We start from the raw sequence: 13373 nt of genomic DNA on the forward strand, positions 1-13373 counted from the left end.
GATACGATATAAATCTCGATATTTTTAGCTCAATAAAGTCTGACCAGAAAGACAATTCTAGGTTAAATTTGCTGATGAATATACCACACAGATGCATTTATTAACAAACAGCTGCACAATATGTGCAACCTTTGGCTTTTCTCCTATAAGGGACAGCACATGTGAGTGAGTTCTGTAGTGTGGCTTGTTTAGACGAAGGTCTGAGTTAGGACGCACTCAGCAGTCCATCTAAGAAGTAGCAAAAACAGCGACACCGAAAGAGTAATTTAATACAAAATAAGCTATAAAATAAAAATATGTCATTCTAGGCGATATTGTTATTTTCCATATTGCTAAAATAGCAAACTGGATATATCTTGAATCTGGATATATTGCCCAGGCCTATGTGGGATACGATATTTCTCTCATCTTGCACGACTCCTTTTTTTAAGAGTTTATGCATTTTTTAAAGCTTCATTTAGCATTGATCAACCTGATATGTGATGGCATTAATGTTTGTAAACACACGGACAGATTTAATTTGACCAATACACAGTAGACATGGTCACGTGAGTTCTGATTGGGTTTTGTCCAATGTGATGTCCAATGTTTAGTTTTTATGACTCAACAAAAAAAATCTACATATTTTCATATTGTTTTCATACGTTACATTTTTTTTTTTTTTTTTTTAATTTTCCATAGTCTAGGTATTGTCACTTAAAATTTAATCAATGGAAACAGTGATGACATTTTTTAGTCAAATGCAATAACATTCTTTCATGTAATAATGGATGGCATTTCTGATTTTTCATTATCGTAGATTAATAATGCATCATGAAAGAATGAAGAGAAGTTAATTGTGCCTCACAGCTTGAGCGTCGCTCAAAGGGCAAAGGGTATTTCCATGTTCTCCCCAAGCATGCATGTGGGTATTTAAACTCTTATCTTCACACGTCAAATATATCATCTTATGATACTAACTTAATAAATATTTGGACAGCTGCTATGGTCACACCGAAACGAACTGCCAAAGTAAGCCAACTGCTGGTAAACTGAATATTGCACCTTTTTATCAACAAAGCAGAATAAGAGCTAACACAATGATGGCTTGACTGCTTTCTTGGCGGGGTTAGTTAGTGAGTTTGGACTTCACCAACTGCCAATCAGGGCTGGGTCTGCGCTAGTTGTGGCCAATGAGTTTCCTTTGGTGGCTGGTACCACTTAGGGCTACGCCACTGAAACTATTATGCAAAAATAGAATTGCAACACTATCCCTATATTTGTTTTAACAGTTTTTTGGGGTTTTTTTGTTGGCGTTCACGGAGCCATTTGTTATTTACTTAGAGTGAGTCCTCTTTGTCGCTTTATAAAAACATTAGAAAAGCTCAGTAATGGAAGACTAATTGTGGGTTACATAGAATTGCAAACACATTTAACTCATTTATGATGCGACAGGCGCTGACTTTTACAGGCGCACTTTACTTCCTGTTACACAAAACAAAACAGGCAGATGGGAAAATAAAAACAATATTCCAACCTGTCAGAAGCCTCATGATTGGCTGAGCAATTAGAAACACAATCTTTCTTCTCTTTTTTGTTTGTGATTTTTCAATTAAATATTTTAAAAACATCAGTTGACGGACTGATTTTTGTTTTCTGACCAGGTGGTGGTTCTAATGGACCCCATGGAGGACCCAGACGACATCCTGCGTGCCAACCGCTCCAGGGAGAAGACCTACATGTTTGACGTAGCATTCGACTTCTCTGCCAGTCAGGTAAATCAGATTAGGAATACAATAAAGTTGGTTTGTTTGTTTTTTTTGCTATTCATCATTTCACCAATTTTCCTTTTCCTGTCATCTATTCAGGAGGAAGTTTACCGAGCTACAACCAAAGGCCTGATTGAAGGCCTCATATCAGGCTACAACGCTACCGTATTTGCCTACGGACCCACAGGTTTGTGTTCAAACCAACCTTCTGTTTAAAGGTGCATCATCAACCAAACGCAGGTGTTACTTTTCCCAACTTTAATCATCCAGCGCCCTCAGAAAAGAACAAGAGGCCTCTCATTCACATCCTTTTTCAATTTCTGATTAGAAAGTGAGTCACGCCTTTACCTCCCACACGTCCACTGAGTGGGAACAGATTGGTAAAGACGAGCTGCAAGCTCATTTTCCTTCTGCTCCTTCTGTTCCAGGTCATTTGCAAGTCTCAGTTGCACTTTAGGAGCAAGCCCAAGAGTTAATAATGGTGTAGATTGGAAGAAAATGTAGAAAGAATTATGATGTATTTTTTGGGAGAAATAAATTAAGAAAAATTGTAAATCTTAAAGAAAATGAAAATTAATCATTTTCAGAATAAAAGTGCTAATTGTTTTTTTTTCCTTTTCTGAAAGATAGATTTCTGAAATAGTTAAAGCCAATGAATTGGCTGAAAACATTACTAGTTAATTTTATAGAAAAGTAAAAGTTTTAATTAAATTTAATTTTTATTTTTAAAGACGTTTAAAAAGAACAGTTTGATAGTAGGATGTTTGAAACACAAAGTGTAGGAGGAGATCCACCAGACTCCAAATATAGCACGAGCTAACTCAGCAGAGCAAAGCAAATGGAGGTATTGCACACTGAAAAACGTTGAATGTTCACATTACAATAAAATGGAAAAATACAAATTTCTGCAACAAAATTATGTGGCTGATTTGGATTGTATCTTAGCTGCTTTTTTTCCATTTGTATCGTACTGCTCGTACCTTTCTAACTTACTCTATATCAGTGATTCCCAACCTTTTTCGGGTAGTGACCTCATTTTAATATCACAAATCTCCGGCGACCTCAGTGATATTTTCTTTTTCTAGAATTCGTTTTTGATCATGTTCATTAATGTGTGTTACAAATGCAGAGTAGTCATAGGATTAGTGCACAAAGTGACAAGTGCGGCACCTTAGATATTTTTATACCGCATTTTATTTGAGCTGGATTAAGTTTAAGTATAGGATACAGTTATTTGATATTTATTGTGTGATGTGTATTTGAAAAATCGTTTAAAAATAGAATTTTAATCATTTTTAAGTAAGCTTTTTATTTTTTTATAGGCATCTCAGGTGACCCAACATGGGGTCCTGACCCTAAGGTTTAATAATATGATAGGATTTTTTTTTGTTTTGTTAAATAATACAATTTGCTTTCCTCATTTTCCAGGTTGTGGGAAGACGTACACAATGCTGGGGACCGACAAAGAACCAGGCATCTACGTTCGAACGCTGAACGACCTTTTTCGTGCCATCGAGGAGACCAGCGACGATATGTTGTACAGCGTCTCCATGTCCTACTTGGAGGTTGGTCTCATTTCATACTCACAGATTTTTCTAAAAAATTGGTCAATGTTTCACTTTGAGTTTGTTTTCTTTGCACTTTCATTATGTGAAGCTTTAAAACCATTCCAGGTTAAACAAGGTAACAGATACTGTAAGACAACGATCTAATTATGCACTAACCATGTAGCTGCATTGAGAAACACACAAACAAGCAGTAGCACTAGCAGGCAGAGGCTGAGGTGATTATCTGTGCCTTTGTCAGCGCATGCTTTCTCTGCCACACTTTATCACTGACAAGCAGCTACAGCGCGATCTGAGAGTATTTTTTGCATTCAGCTGCAGTTTATTGTTACTATTCAGTGTTTTTGACGCTTCGCTCTTTTGTCACACTCTTAGTGAGAGCCGTGCGTGTGTGTGTGTGGTCACGCATGCTAGTGTGACGTGTTTGTTTACCGTTTCCAGGGAGCAATCTGTTGCCATCGCCGCTTTGCCACAAAGAGGTTAAACGTCATTTTATAGCCCGACTGAGGGAGCTGCACATCTGCTTCTTTTCTACTTCAGATCAGATTCCTTTTCTCTCCTTTTCTCGTGTAAGATCTCTCCAACAAAATAAATAAAGCTTGTGTGGTTAAATAAAGAAACGTTCAGCCTTTCTATGATATAGTCAAGGACCCAGGATGTCTCCTGCCTTTTTGTTTGTGTTTATTCTGGTTTGTTTGGTGGCGACACATACAGAGAAACCTTCAGTTTCCTTTCATCTATCAATGCTTGTACTGATGTGGGAGGCAAACAATGTTGAGTTGTCAATAATAAAGCTTTTTTTTCCTCATGTGACTTACAGTACTTCTAACCTTATTTCTCCTTTGTATCTTTATAGTAATATCTGTGTGTTTTCTTTTTAGATTTACAACGAGATGATTCGTGACCTGCTAAACCCTTCCTCAGGCTTTTTAGACCTACGAGAAGACGCCAAGGGTGTAATACAGGTCGCTGGCATCACTGAGGTGTCCACCATCAATGCTCAAGAGGTAAGAAAATACCCTTCCCGCCTTCCGTGTTGTGCGATTTTTTTTTAAAAATAAAGGATTAAAATAGTTAAAATGTTTTCTAGATTATGGAATTACTCATGAAGGGGAACAAGCTGCGTACGCAGGAGCCAACGGCCGCCAATAAGACGTCATCACGCTCCCACGCCGTGCTGCAGGTGGCGGTCAAGCAGCAAAGCCGCAGTCGCGACGTCTTGCAGGAAGTCCGCTTCGCACGCCTCTTCATGATCGACCTGGCCGGCTCTGAACGAGCCGCACAGGTGTGTGCAACACCAGTGGGCGTGTCAATTAACTTAAGGCTCCAAACACATTGAGTGATGGTTAACATAATATTTGATACATTTTAGTCAGGCTTTTGTTCTCACCACAGCACAGAAACAGAAGGTTGACCATTGATTCAGGAGAAGTATCTGTTCTCATTCTATTGGATCTCAGTGCTACATTTGAAACTATGGACCATAAAATTTTGTTGCGCAGATTGCAAATGTGGGTTGGACTAAATGGAAAAGTAATGCAATAGTTTAAGTCCTATTTGGAGGAGCAAAGTTATTTTGTAATCATTGAAAACTTTGAATCTGACGGATTATCAATGTCCTGTGGGGTTCCTCAGGGCTCTGTTCTTGGACCCCTTCTGTTTAGCCTTTATGTGTTTCCTTTAGGACACATTTTACAGAACTGTAAGGTTGATTATCAGAACTACGCAGATGACAACTATATCACTGAACCCAGATGACTTTGGTCCCATTGAGGTGTTGTGTGACTGTTTAGAAAAAGTAAACTACTGGATGAGTGAAAACTTCCTTCAACTAAATCATGACAAGATGGAGGTGATTGTCTTTGGTAACAAGGAAAAGAGGACTGCTGTCAGTGAGTATCTTGAGTCTCGATCTTTAAAAGATTAAGACCAAGTCCCAAACCTTGGTGTTCTGATTGACTTAGATCAAATCTATCACAAAAACAGCCTTCTACCACCTAAAGATCATCTCCAGAGTGAAAGGTTTCATGACTCAGAAAGATCGGGACAAGCTGGTTCATGCTTTTATTTCCAGCAGACTGGACTATTGTAATGATCTAACAGGAATCATTAAACATCTTGAATTGCCCTGTGTATGAAATGTGCTATACAAATATATTTGCCTTGCCTTAAATACGTTTTCAGCAAAAAAACAGGGGTCTTTTCATCTTCAAAGAACCAAAAAAAAAGACATTGCGTCTGTTTACAGTCAGGGCTGAAAACACAAAGCACTAACATTTGTCCTCTTGTCCATGTGTCAGACTCAGAACAGAGGGCAGCGTCTGAAAGAAGGCGCTCACATCAACCGCTCGCTTCTGGCTCTGGGAAACTGCATCAACGCTCTGAGCGACAAGGCCGGCAATAAGTATGTCAACTACAGAGACAGCAAACTGACTCGTCTCCTGAAGGTACAGCCACTTTCCAAGCTTTACACACAAACAATAACTTTAAAGCGTTTGCTCACGCTTCTCTCCTTTGGTCGGTAGGACTCGTTGGGAGGAAACAGCCGCACTGTTATGATAGCACACATCAGTCCCGCCTCGGTGGCTTTTGAGGAGTCCCGCAACACACTGACGTACGCCGACCGTGCCAAAAGCATTCGAACACGGGTAAGGAGGACAAAATGTTGCCCACGATTGTGCATTTTGTGTTTATGCGGTTGTGTGTGTTGGTTGTACAGTAGCTAATGTCCCAGATTAAAACGATCACTCTGCATGGCGTGTGGATAAGTGAAGTAAGCTTGTAATAAATGGATTATTGAAATTAATCAGGTGTGATTTAATATATTAAGTTTTTTCAGGAAATGTACTTTGATCACCGAAATGTTCTGACTGTCAACTGTCTTCCTCAGAGGCATTTGCTGGTCGCTTTGATGTGTTCTTATTAGTTCTTTCTGGATCAATTAAGCCATCAAAATCAGGAAGCAGATTTTGAACATCAACATTTTCACTCTCCCACACCTGGGACTCTCTTGTCCAGAGACCATCGGGCGACAGAAATAACTTAAAGGAAACATCAAAGCGATCAGCAGCCACCTTTGAGGAACACTGACAGTTGACAGTCGAAATAAGTCAGGGGATCAAAGTAAATTTACTGAAAAAAATTCATGTAAATAAATGAAACGTTAACATATTTCAAAAAGAAGACAATATGAACTTGCTGGAATTATTAAATGTTTGAGAATCTGGGCTATAAAGGCTTTTTCTTCTGTTTTTTGTGATCTTGTACTCCAGGTGAAGAAAAACCTGATAAATGTGTCTTACCACATCGCCCAGTACACCAGCATCATCTCAGACCTGCGCAGCGAGATCCAGCGGCTCAAAAAGAAAATCGCAGATCAGGCAGGACGCCAACTCAACTCGGACCGAACGGACATCCGCAACGTTCAGGGTAAATCCTCAACAAAGTCAGCAGCTCATCAAACGCTTCAGCATTTTATCCCTTCATCTCATTTCCTTTCCCTGTAACAGCGGAGGTCCAGGCTCACTCGTCCCATCAGAGTCGGGCGGAGATGGATCAGCTGAGAGAGCAGCTTCTTTACGCCTTCCGCCAACAAATGGAGATCAGGAAGAACCTGATGGATTTGGAAAATACCAACATGGAGATTCAGATCGACACATCCAAACACCTTCTCACCATCGCAGAGTCAGTTCCACACAACAAGCAGCTTTTCTTCTTAAATAAAGATGGAACAAAAACTGATACCAAATTATTCTCACCGTTGGCATCATTTGTTGCTAACTTAACTCACGTCTTGTCGATTTTTTTTCTTGTGCTCGTTGTAATTTCCTGATATGGAGACATTTATTCTATTACTTATTATCCATTCTTCTGTGGTTGCTGGCTCTGCCTTTAACCTTTTCCTGGTGATTCATTTCTAGTAAACAATATTTTTGACCACCTCAAATTTAAGCATCCTCAGAAGACAAAAATGGATTCTATCGACAGTTCCACAGCCTCTCCGATGTCTTTTCGGTTATTAATTTTTCCCATTGGATGTTCATAACAATATGTACTAAATTCTTCCAGGAAAACTCCCTCCAGCCATGAGAATTGGTTGTTTGTTGTTGTCTTAAGATATGTCATCCCATTTGTTTTCTACAATTTTGATTGAGTTTCTTCTTAATTTTTTCTTTTTTATATATAAGAAAAAACTATAGAAATTTACAAATCTAACGTGTTTTCAGCTCAAAACTACAAACTAAACTTGAATCTCGTGATCTGTGTTTTTTCCTTTTAGTTGGGAGCAGGAGCGAACTCGGCGGAGGAGGAAGTGGCAAGCTGAAAGCAGGAAGGAAAGTGTTAACAAGGATGAAAGTGAGAAGGACTCTGATTCCCCGGAGTCTCCCCCTGACAGCACGGAGACCCGGGAGGTGGCAATGGCTCGAGAAACGCTGGTCACGCTCATGTCTGAGCAGAAAAAGATTCACAAACAGAAGGTTGGTTTTTCCATGAAACAGTTTCCATTGAAGGATGTTTGAGTTTGACTAATCGCCGTTTGACGTTCCAGGCTTTTCTGGAGCGACGGTTTCTGGAGCTTCGCGATCGAGCTCGCCGCCTGGAGGAGCTGCTCCCTAGGCGGGTGAGCTCCGAGGAGCAACGCGAGGTGCTCGGCCTCCTCTGCAAAGTTCACGAGCTGGAGATCGAGAACGCAGAGATGCAGTCGCACGCGCTGCTCAAAGACAACGTCATTCGGCAGAAAAACGTGGTGGTGCAACGATTCGAGCAGTACCGACACCTCTGTGACGAGATCATTCAGAAGCAGAGACAGTTTATCACTGGTACGAGTCTCATCACATGGGCTGTGTTCGAAACCGTATACTAACGTAATTCAATTCAATGCCTTTAATGTCATACAAAGTATAATGAGATTGGGATCTTCTCCTATTTACAGTGCAGAACAAGTTAAGAATACAAACATTAGTTAGTAAAAAAGTGCAAGTTGTTTATTAATAATAAAGGAATTAATATTTAAAAACATGAAAAATATTTAACGTATACTTACCACTCATACTAAGTCTGATGTCATAATTAGTATGTAGTGCTTTCATATTAGTTTCATTAGTGTTTTTAACACATTTGTAAATAGGTCTCGAAAATTTCGGCATAAAATGGGTTTTTTTTTTAAATCAAATGACCACATGTTAATCTTCTACTTGGTCACTTTCTCACTTGAAATGTTTTCAGACCTTTCAAACGTGGAGAATTAACAGAGATATTGTGTGATTCAGGTTTTTGTCGTAGGTTCGAAATGCATCTTGGGAAACTTGGAAGTATACTTCAGTTGGAACGGTCACCGTCCTAATCATAGTTAAAGTATATAGCAGACGGTATATACTAATCGAGTTTGTAGCGTATAGTACAGAGTGTGACATTTCAAACACAGCCCTGGTTTTTCTTTAAACTGGAAAAATTAGAAACTAAAGACAGTTTTAAAGTAATAAAAGGGTGTCTGTGTGTTTAGATCACAGTCTGCTGGTTCCACCACACCTCCAGGAGCTCTACGACATGTACATGAGAGAGCTGGATGAGAGGAAGCTGGACCGAGCCATGGCCCTGGACAAGGTGACCACCAGGCACACCATCAAGGTAACAATTGTGCACTAACCTGTTCCTAACCTGTTACATGTTAGCGTTAGCGACGGACGGACGGACAGTGGAAATAAAAACCGACTCATTGTTTCCAGGACGGTTCCCTGCCTAAGATCGCTCTACCCAGTCCGAGCCTCGACAACACGCAGGACATTGACTCAGATCCCGAGAGTTTTCGCAACACGTGCTCCGACAACCGGCAACATCAGGCCAGGATCCGGAGACACACGTTGCCTCCAATCTTGCCTGAATCAGACCTGTAAGAACACACACTAACTGAGAACCCATGTTGAGCGGTTCAAAACATTGGTTCTGTTCCAGGGACAACAGAGTGTTCAGAAGCAGCCCCCATGCCCGGCAGGTGAAGAACGCAGTGATGACCCCACCCCCCATTCACATCAACGGGAAGGGTAACAGAGAGGTAGGCTACTTTAGATCAGGGTCATGGAAATAAAATGGGGTCACCTGAAACGTGTAGTAATAATAAAATACAATTACTGATTAAAATCATATTTTTTTTTATTTCTGTCCATTATATTTCTTTATTTTTTTTTTTCATTTATCTATTTTGCACTATTACAAAACGATGCATAGTATCACTGAAATAGACATACAAAGAGCTCAAATATGTATTATACTTTTTCGAATTAAAACACCACACACAAACTTCATTCTATACTTTACATGTGTCAAACTTATGGCCCAGGGTCCAAATCCAGCACTTTAGAGCATCCGAATTAGCCCATAGGAGAAATAAAAAAATGACAAAACATGAATCATTGTGTAAATTAAACTCAACAATATTTGCAGGTGCTCACCATTTTCCCGGTGCTTATATCGCATGATTGCAGTCATTTTTAATGTTAAACTGATGAAAAAACTCCATTCTTTCAAAATCCTTTAATTTTCTTCAAATTATTACATAATATTTCCCTTAATTAAATAGGAATTAGTCCTAAAATCTAGGAAATTTAAAGTGAATATCCTTTTGGGACTGATATTTGTAACTTATTGCTTGGATATTTTTCTAATTTAATTTCTATGTTTCTTACATATTTAGTATTTTATTTATACGTATAAGTGCAAATTAGGACAATAATGTTGATATGACTAGTTTTCTCTCATAAAATCTGTGGCCGACTTGAGATCAAACTGTTCCGTGATCTAAAAATGGGGTCACGACCTGAAAATGGGTGGGAACTACTGCTTTAGAACAATAACACCTGCAGAGAAATCTCATAGTCTGCCTTTGATGTTTCAATCAGTACGACTTTGGGATTAATTGAGCTCCTGCAGATTTGATTCTGTACAATTTCAAAAACAATTAAAATAATCACTTTATGGTTTCCAAGCACAGAATAATTACCTCGTGCACTTTAACTCGTCACGATAATTGTTCTTAGCACCAAACTGCTTCAGGCTCAATATCTAATAAACGCCTTTGTGTGTTTCCTGTTCGAGGTGTGAGTCATTACTTCACCTCGTTCAGTCACTAATAGTATTGTTTTAGAGGGAGCGTGTTGATAATGTGTCACGGTGTTTCCTTCTTAAAGCTACAGCCTCTGATTCCCGACGGTACGCTGAGCTACAGCCACCTCAACCACAGCATCAGCAGTCACCTGGACTCATCGCCCGAAAGCAGCGAAGCCGGCACCGACGTCCCGCTCTCACGCAATGGTGAGATGTGCAAAGTACAGCCAGTCCGTCACAGGGCTGAGGCACACAGATGTTCACTGTTGTTTGAGGATCATGTCAGGTTTATGTTCAGGTTTTTATTTCAAGCTTCCTTTGAAGAGCTCTTTGAACTTTGAACTCGCCAATTACACCAGCCACTTTGTGCAGCATCAGACATTTCTGTACCTGCTACTTTGTACTTTATGTACAATTTATATATATTTATTCTCATATCTGCACACTCACTGTACATATTGTAAATACTTGTGTTCTATTTTTGTACGTTATGTATTCTACATTTTTGTGTTGTAAATGTTTCAGACAGAAAGACCAATAGTTTTAATTTCTCTACATGTCTTGTACATATAGTGGAAATTCACAATAAAGCTGACTTGACTGAAGGACAGAACTTCAAAGGAAGAGATCAAAGAGTTTCTAGGGAAACAAAAAAAGAACAAAGTAACACTACTGATAATGCGTCCCAAATGTACATCCTTCTCATATCAGAGACAGCTCCCACACCACTGTCAAATAGGAAACATCGTGTGACTACCATCTTTTGACAAAAAGGACAGTTTAAGTTCTAATGATTCTCAATGGAGAAGGTTGATATATTTGTATATTGTTTATAATATTCACAGAGCGGCAGCAGATCTTAAAAGGCGTCCAAAACATTGTCGTAAAAGCGGCACGCCGCCGCTCCAAAGCCTTGGAGACCGACGTCCTACGTTTACCCGCGGCGCCCTCGCCGCTGGACCCCAAGCAGCACAAAAGCAGTCTTTCTCTGGGTGAGGCACCTCCTAGAGGTCTGCCCATGCGCCGCGGGAGGCAGCCCAGCCCCGAGCTGAGACACGCCACCTCGGATGATAACCTGTCCAGCAGCACCGGCGAGGGTCCGGGCCTGCAGGCCACGTGGACACGCCACCGCAACCGACAGGTCGCTTCCAAAAACCAAACCCCTCGGGAGGTGGACTTTGAAGCACGTCGCAAAAAGAGGCGCTCACGGTCCTTCGAGGTCACTGGACAAGCAGTGAGTATCAGAATACGTCAGAATAACAGTTTTTATTTGACACTATAGGTCATTCCATGTTATTTCAACAAATGGCCCATTTACTTCAGTCTAAAAAACTTCTGAATTTTTTACCAGTTGTTCTGTGATTATTTAATAGGCACACTGTGTAGTTTTAGTTGGATCGAATTAATACTTCTTGAAATATGGCCAAAATAGGGAAGAGGGTATGTGTGGATTTTCACTCGTTTTTATTATTCGTCCGTTTTCAGATTCCATGGAAAACTGAAATTAGAATACAATACATATATGTAACTAATCATTAGTGATATGAACAGTCTATGTACATAACCTAAAGATGATGAAATTACAGGGAGCTGAGCCATATGCTAAGTTGTTTCCTGAGGGTCTAAACATGTTCCAGACTCATACCTCGACAAGCTTTTTTCTAAATTTTGAGGAGCTGTCATGTCCACCAGATAGGATGTATAACAGATCTTTTTATATATTCTGAGAGAGTATGTGGAGCTGTATTACTATACCAAATTTCAGTTTCATATGTGATGTAGTTCCTGAGATATTGGAAGCTGAATACGGGAGGAAAAATAAGGACCCACGGGAATCAACACATACCTTCCCTCACTAAACTGCCTGTATCTCAAAAAGTATTCATCCGATCAAACTAAAAATGTAGTTTGCCTATTAAATAATTAAGGAACAATTAGTAAAAATGTCAGTTTTTTTTGACACAGAAGTGCATGGAATGTCCTAAAAAAATTATTTGGAATGACTCCAATGTAATAATCTATAAACCTGATTGTAAATGAATCTCTGACTTGTAGCTGCCCCAAACAAAGAGCACCAATGCTCCAAGGTTTCGGCCCCTGGACAGCACATCCGACCCCCACCTCCACATCAACGGTCAGGCCCCCATGCTGCGTCCTCATTACAGAGGAGTCCTCCCTCTCACTAAAGTCAGACCTCCTCACATCAGCCATCAGTCAGGTGGACCCCTCTCACTGCTTCACATTAAAAAACATGTCCAGCGTTGCCAGTTCTCATCTTTGCTGCTTCCTCCACAGATTCATCCAACAACAAGCGAGGAAGCAACCTGCGTCAGCCGCTCCTCTACATCACCACGACGGGCCCCGGCGCCCAGCGCACCCGGAGGCACTGAACCAGCGTTGATAACCAGCTGGAGTGAGCAGATTAAAGCTGGTCTGAAAGGCCTACAGACACTGTGCAGACAGAGAATGATGTCAAACTCATCCATCGTGCATCTGAAATTCAGAGCTTTGTCGTGTTTGACGTCAGATGTTTACAAGTTTCTTTCTCGCTGATATGATGTAAATAAGGAAAGGAACGGAACTAAAATATGGTTTCATAAAAAAGAAGCACCTGTATTGATGTTTTGTGATGTTTTTCTTGTTGTAATAGACACACACGACCCCTGAGCTCTGCCTTGTCTCACCCTAACTGTTGTTTACTGTCCAGTGTGTGTGTGTGTGTGTGTGTGTGTGTGTGTGTATCTGCAGTATAGTACCAAAGGATGTTTTCTAGTTTAGACAGCCGTTTGTGATGCATTATTTACCTGATGCCTTTTCTTTTACGTGTTTTGTCATCGACATTGGTTTGATATTTAAAAATTTCTATGCTTTTATTTTGTACATTTTTTTTTTATTTGTACCCAAATAAATTTAAAAGAAATGTGTAACGCTTCAGTTTCAGTTTCCTTCTTTCTGACCT

At 40.0% G+C, this 13373-nt stretch overlaps 1 protein-coding gene across 1 annotated transcript in view; it reads left to right on the top strand.

The window, feature by feature from the left end:
• Positions 1–13253, top strand: part of kif19 (kinesin family member 19) — a 36245-nt gene extending 22992 nt beyond the window's left edge. The window contains exons 3-20 of the mRNA XM_028476090.1: positions 1644–1754; positions 1848–1935; positions 3177–3313; positions 4195–4320; positions 4404–4598; positions 5614–5760; positions 5839–5961; positions 6586–6742; positions 6823–6997; positions 7593–7791; positions 7863–8133; positions 8817–8941; positions 9040–9203; positions 9266–9365; positions 10498–10621; positions 11260–11648; positions 12470–12632; positions 12710–13253. Coding sequence (XP_028331891.1) covers positions 1644–1754; positions 1848–1935; positions 3177–3313; positions 4195–4320; positions 4404–4598; positions 5614–5760; positions 5839–5961; positions 6586–6742; positions 6823–6997; positions 7593–7791; positions 7863–8133; positions 8817–8941; positions 9040–9203; positions 9266–9365; positions 10498–10621; positions 11260–11648; positions 12470–12632; positions 12710–12804 — 2889 coding nt within the window. The 3' untranslated portion in view covers positions 12805–13253. The remainder of the gene's footprint in view (positions 1–1643; positions 1755–1847; positions 1936–3176; positions 3314–4194; positions 4321–4403; positions 4599–5613; positions 5761–5838; positions 5962–6585; positions 6743–6822; positions 6998–7592; positions 7792–7862; positions 8134–8816; positions 8942–9039; positions 9204–9265; positions 9366–10497; positions 10622–11259; positions 11649–12469; positions 12633–12709) is intronic.
• The last annotated feature ends 120 nt before the right edge of the window (positions 13254–13373 follow it).

This window comes from Gouania willdenowi, chromosome 19, assembly GCF_900634775.1.
Source record: "Gouania willdenowi chromosome 19, fGouWil2.1, whole genome shotgun sequence".
Classification (NCBI taxonomy): Eukaryota; Metazoa; Chordata; class Actinopteri; order Blenniiformes; family Gobiesocidae; genus Gouania; species Gouania willdenowi.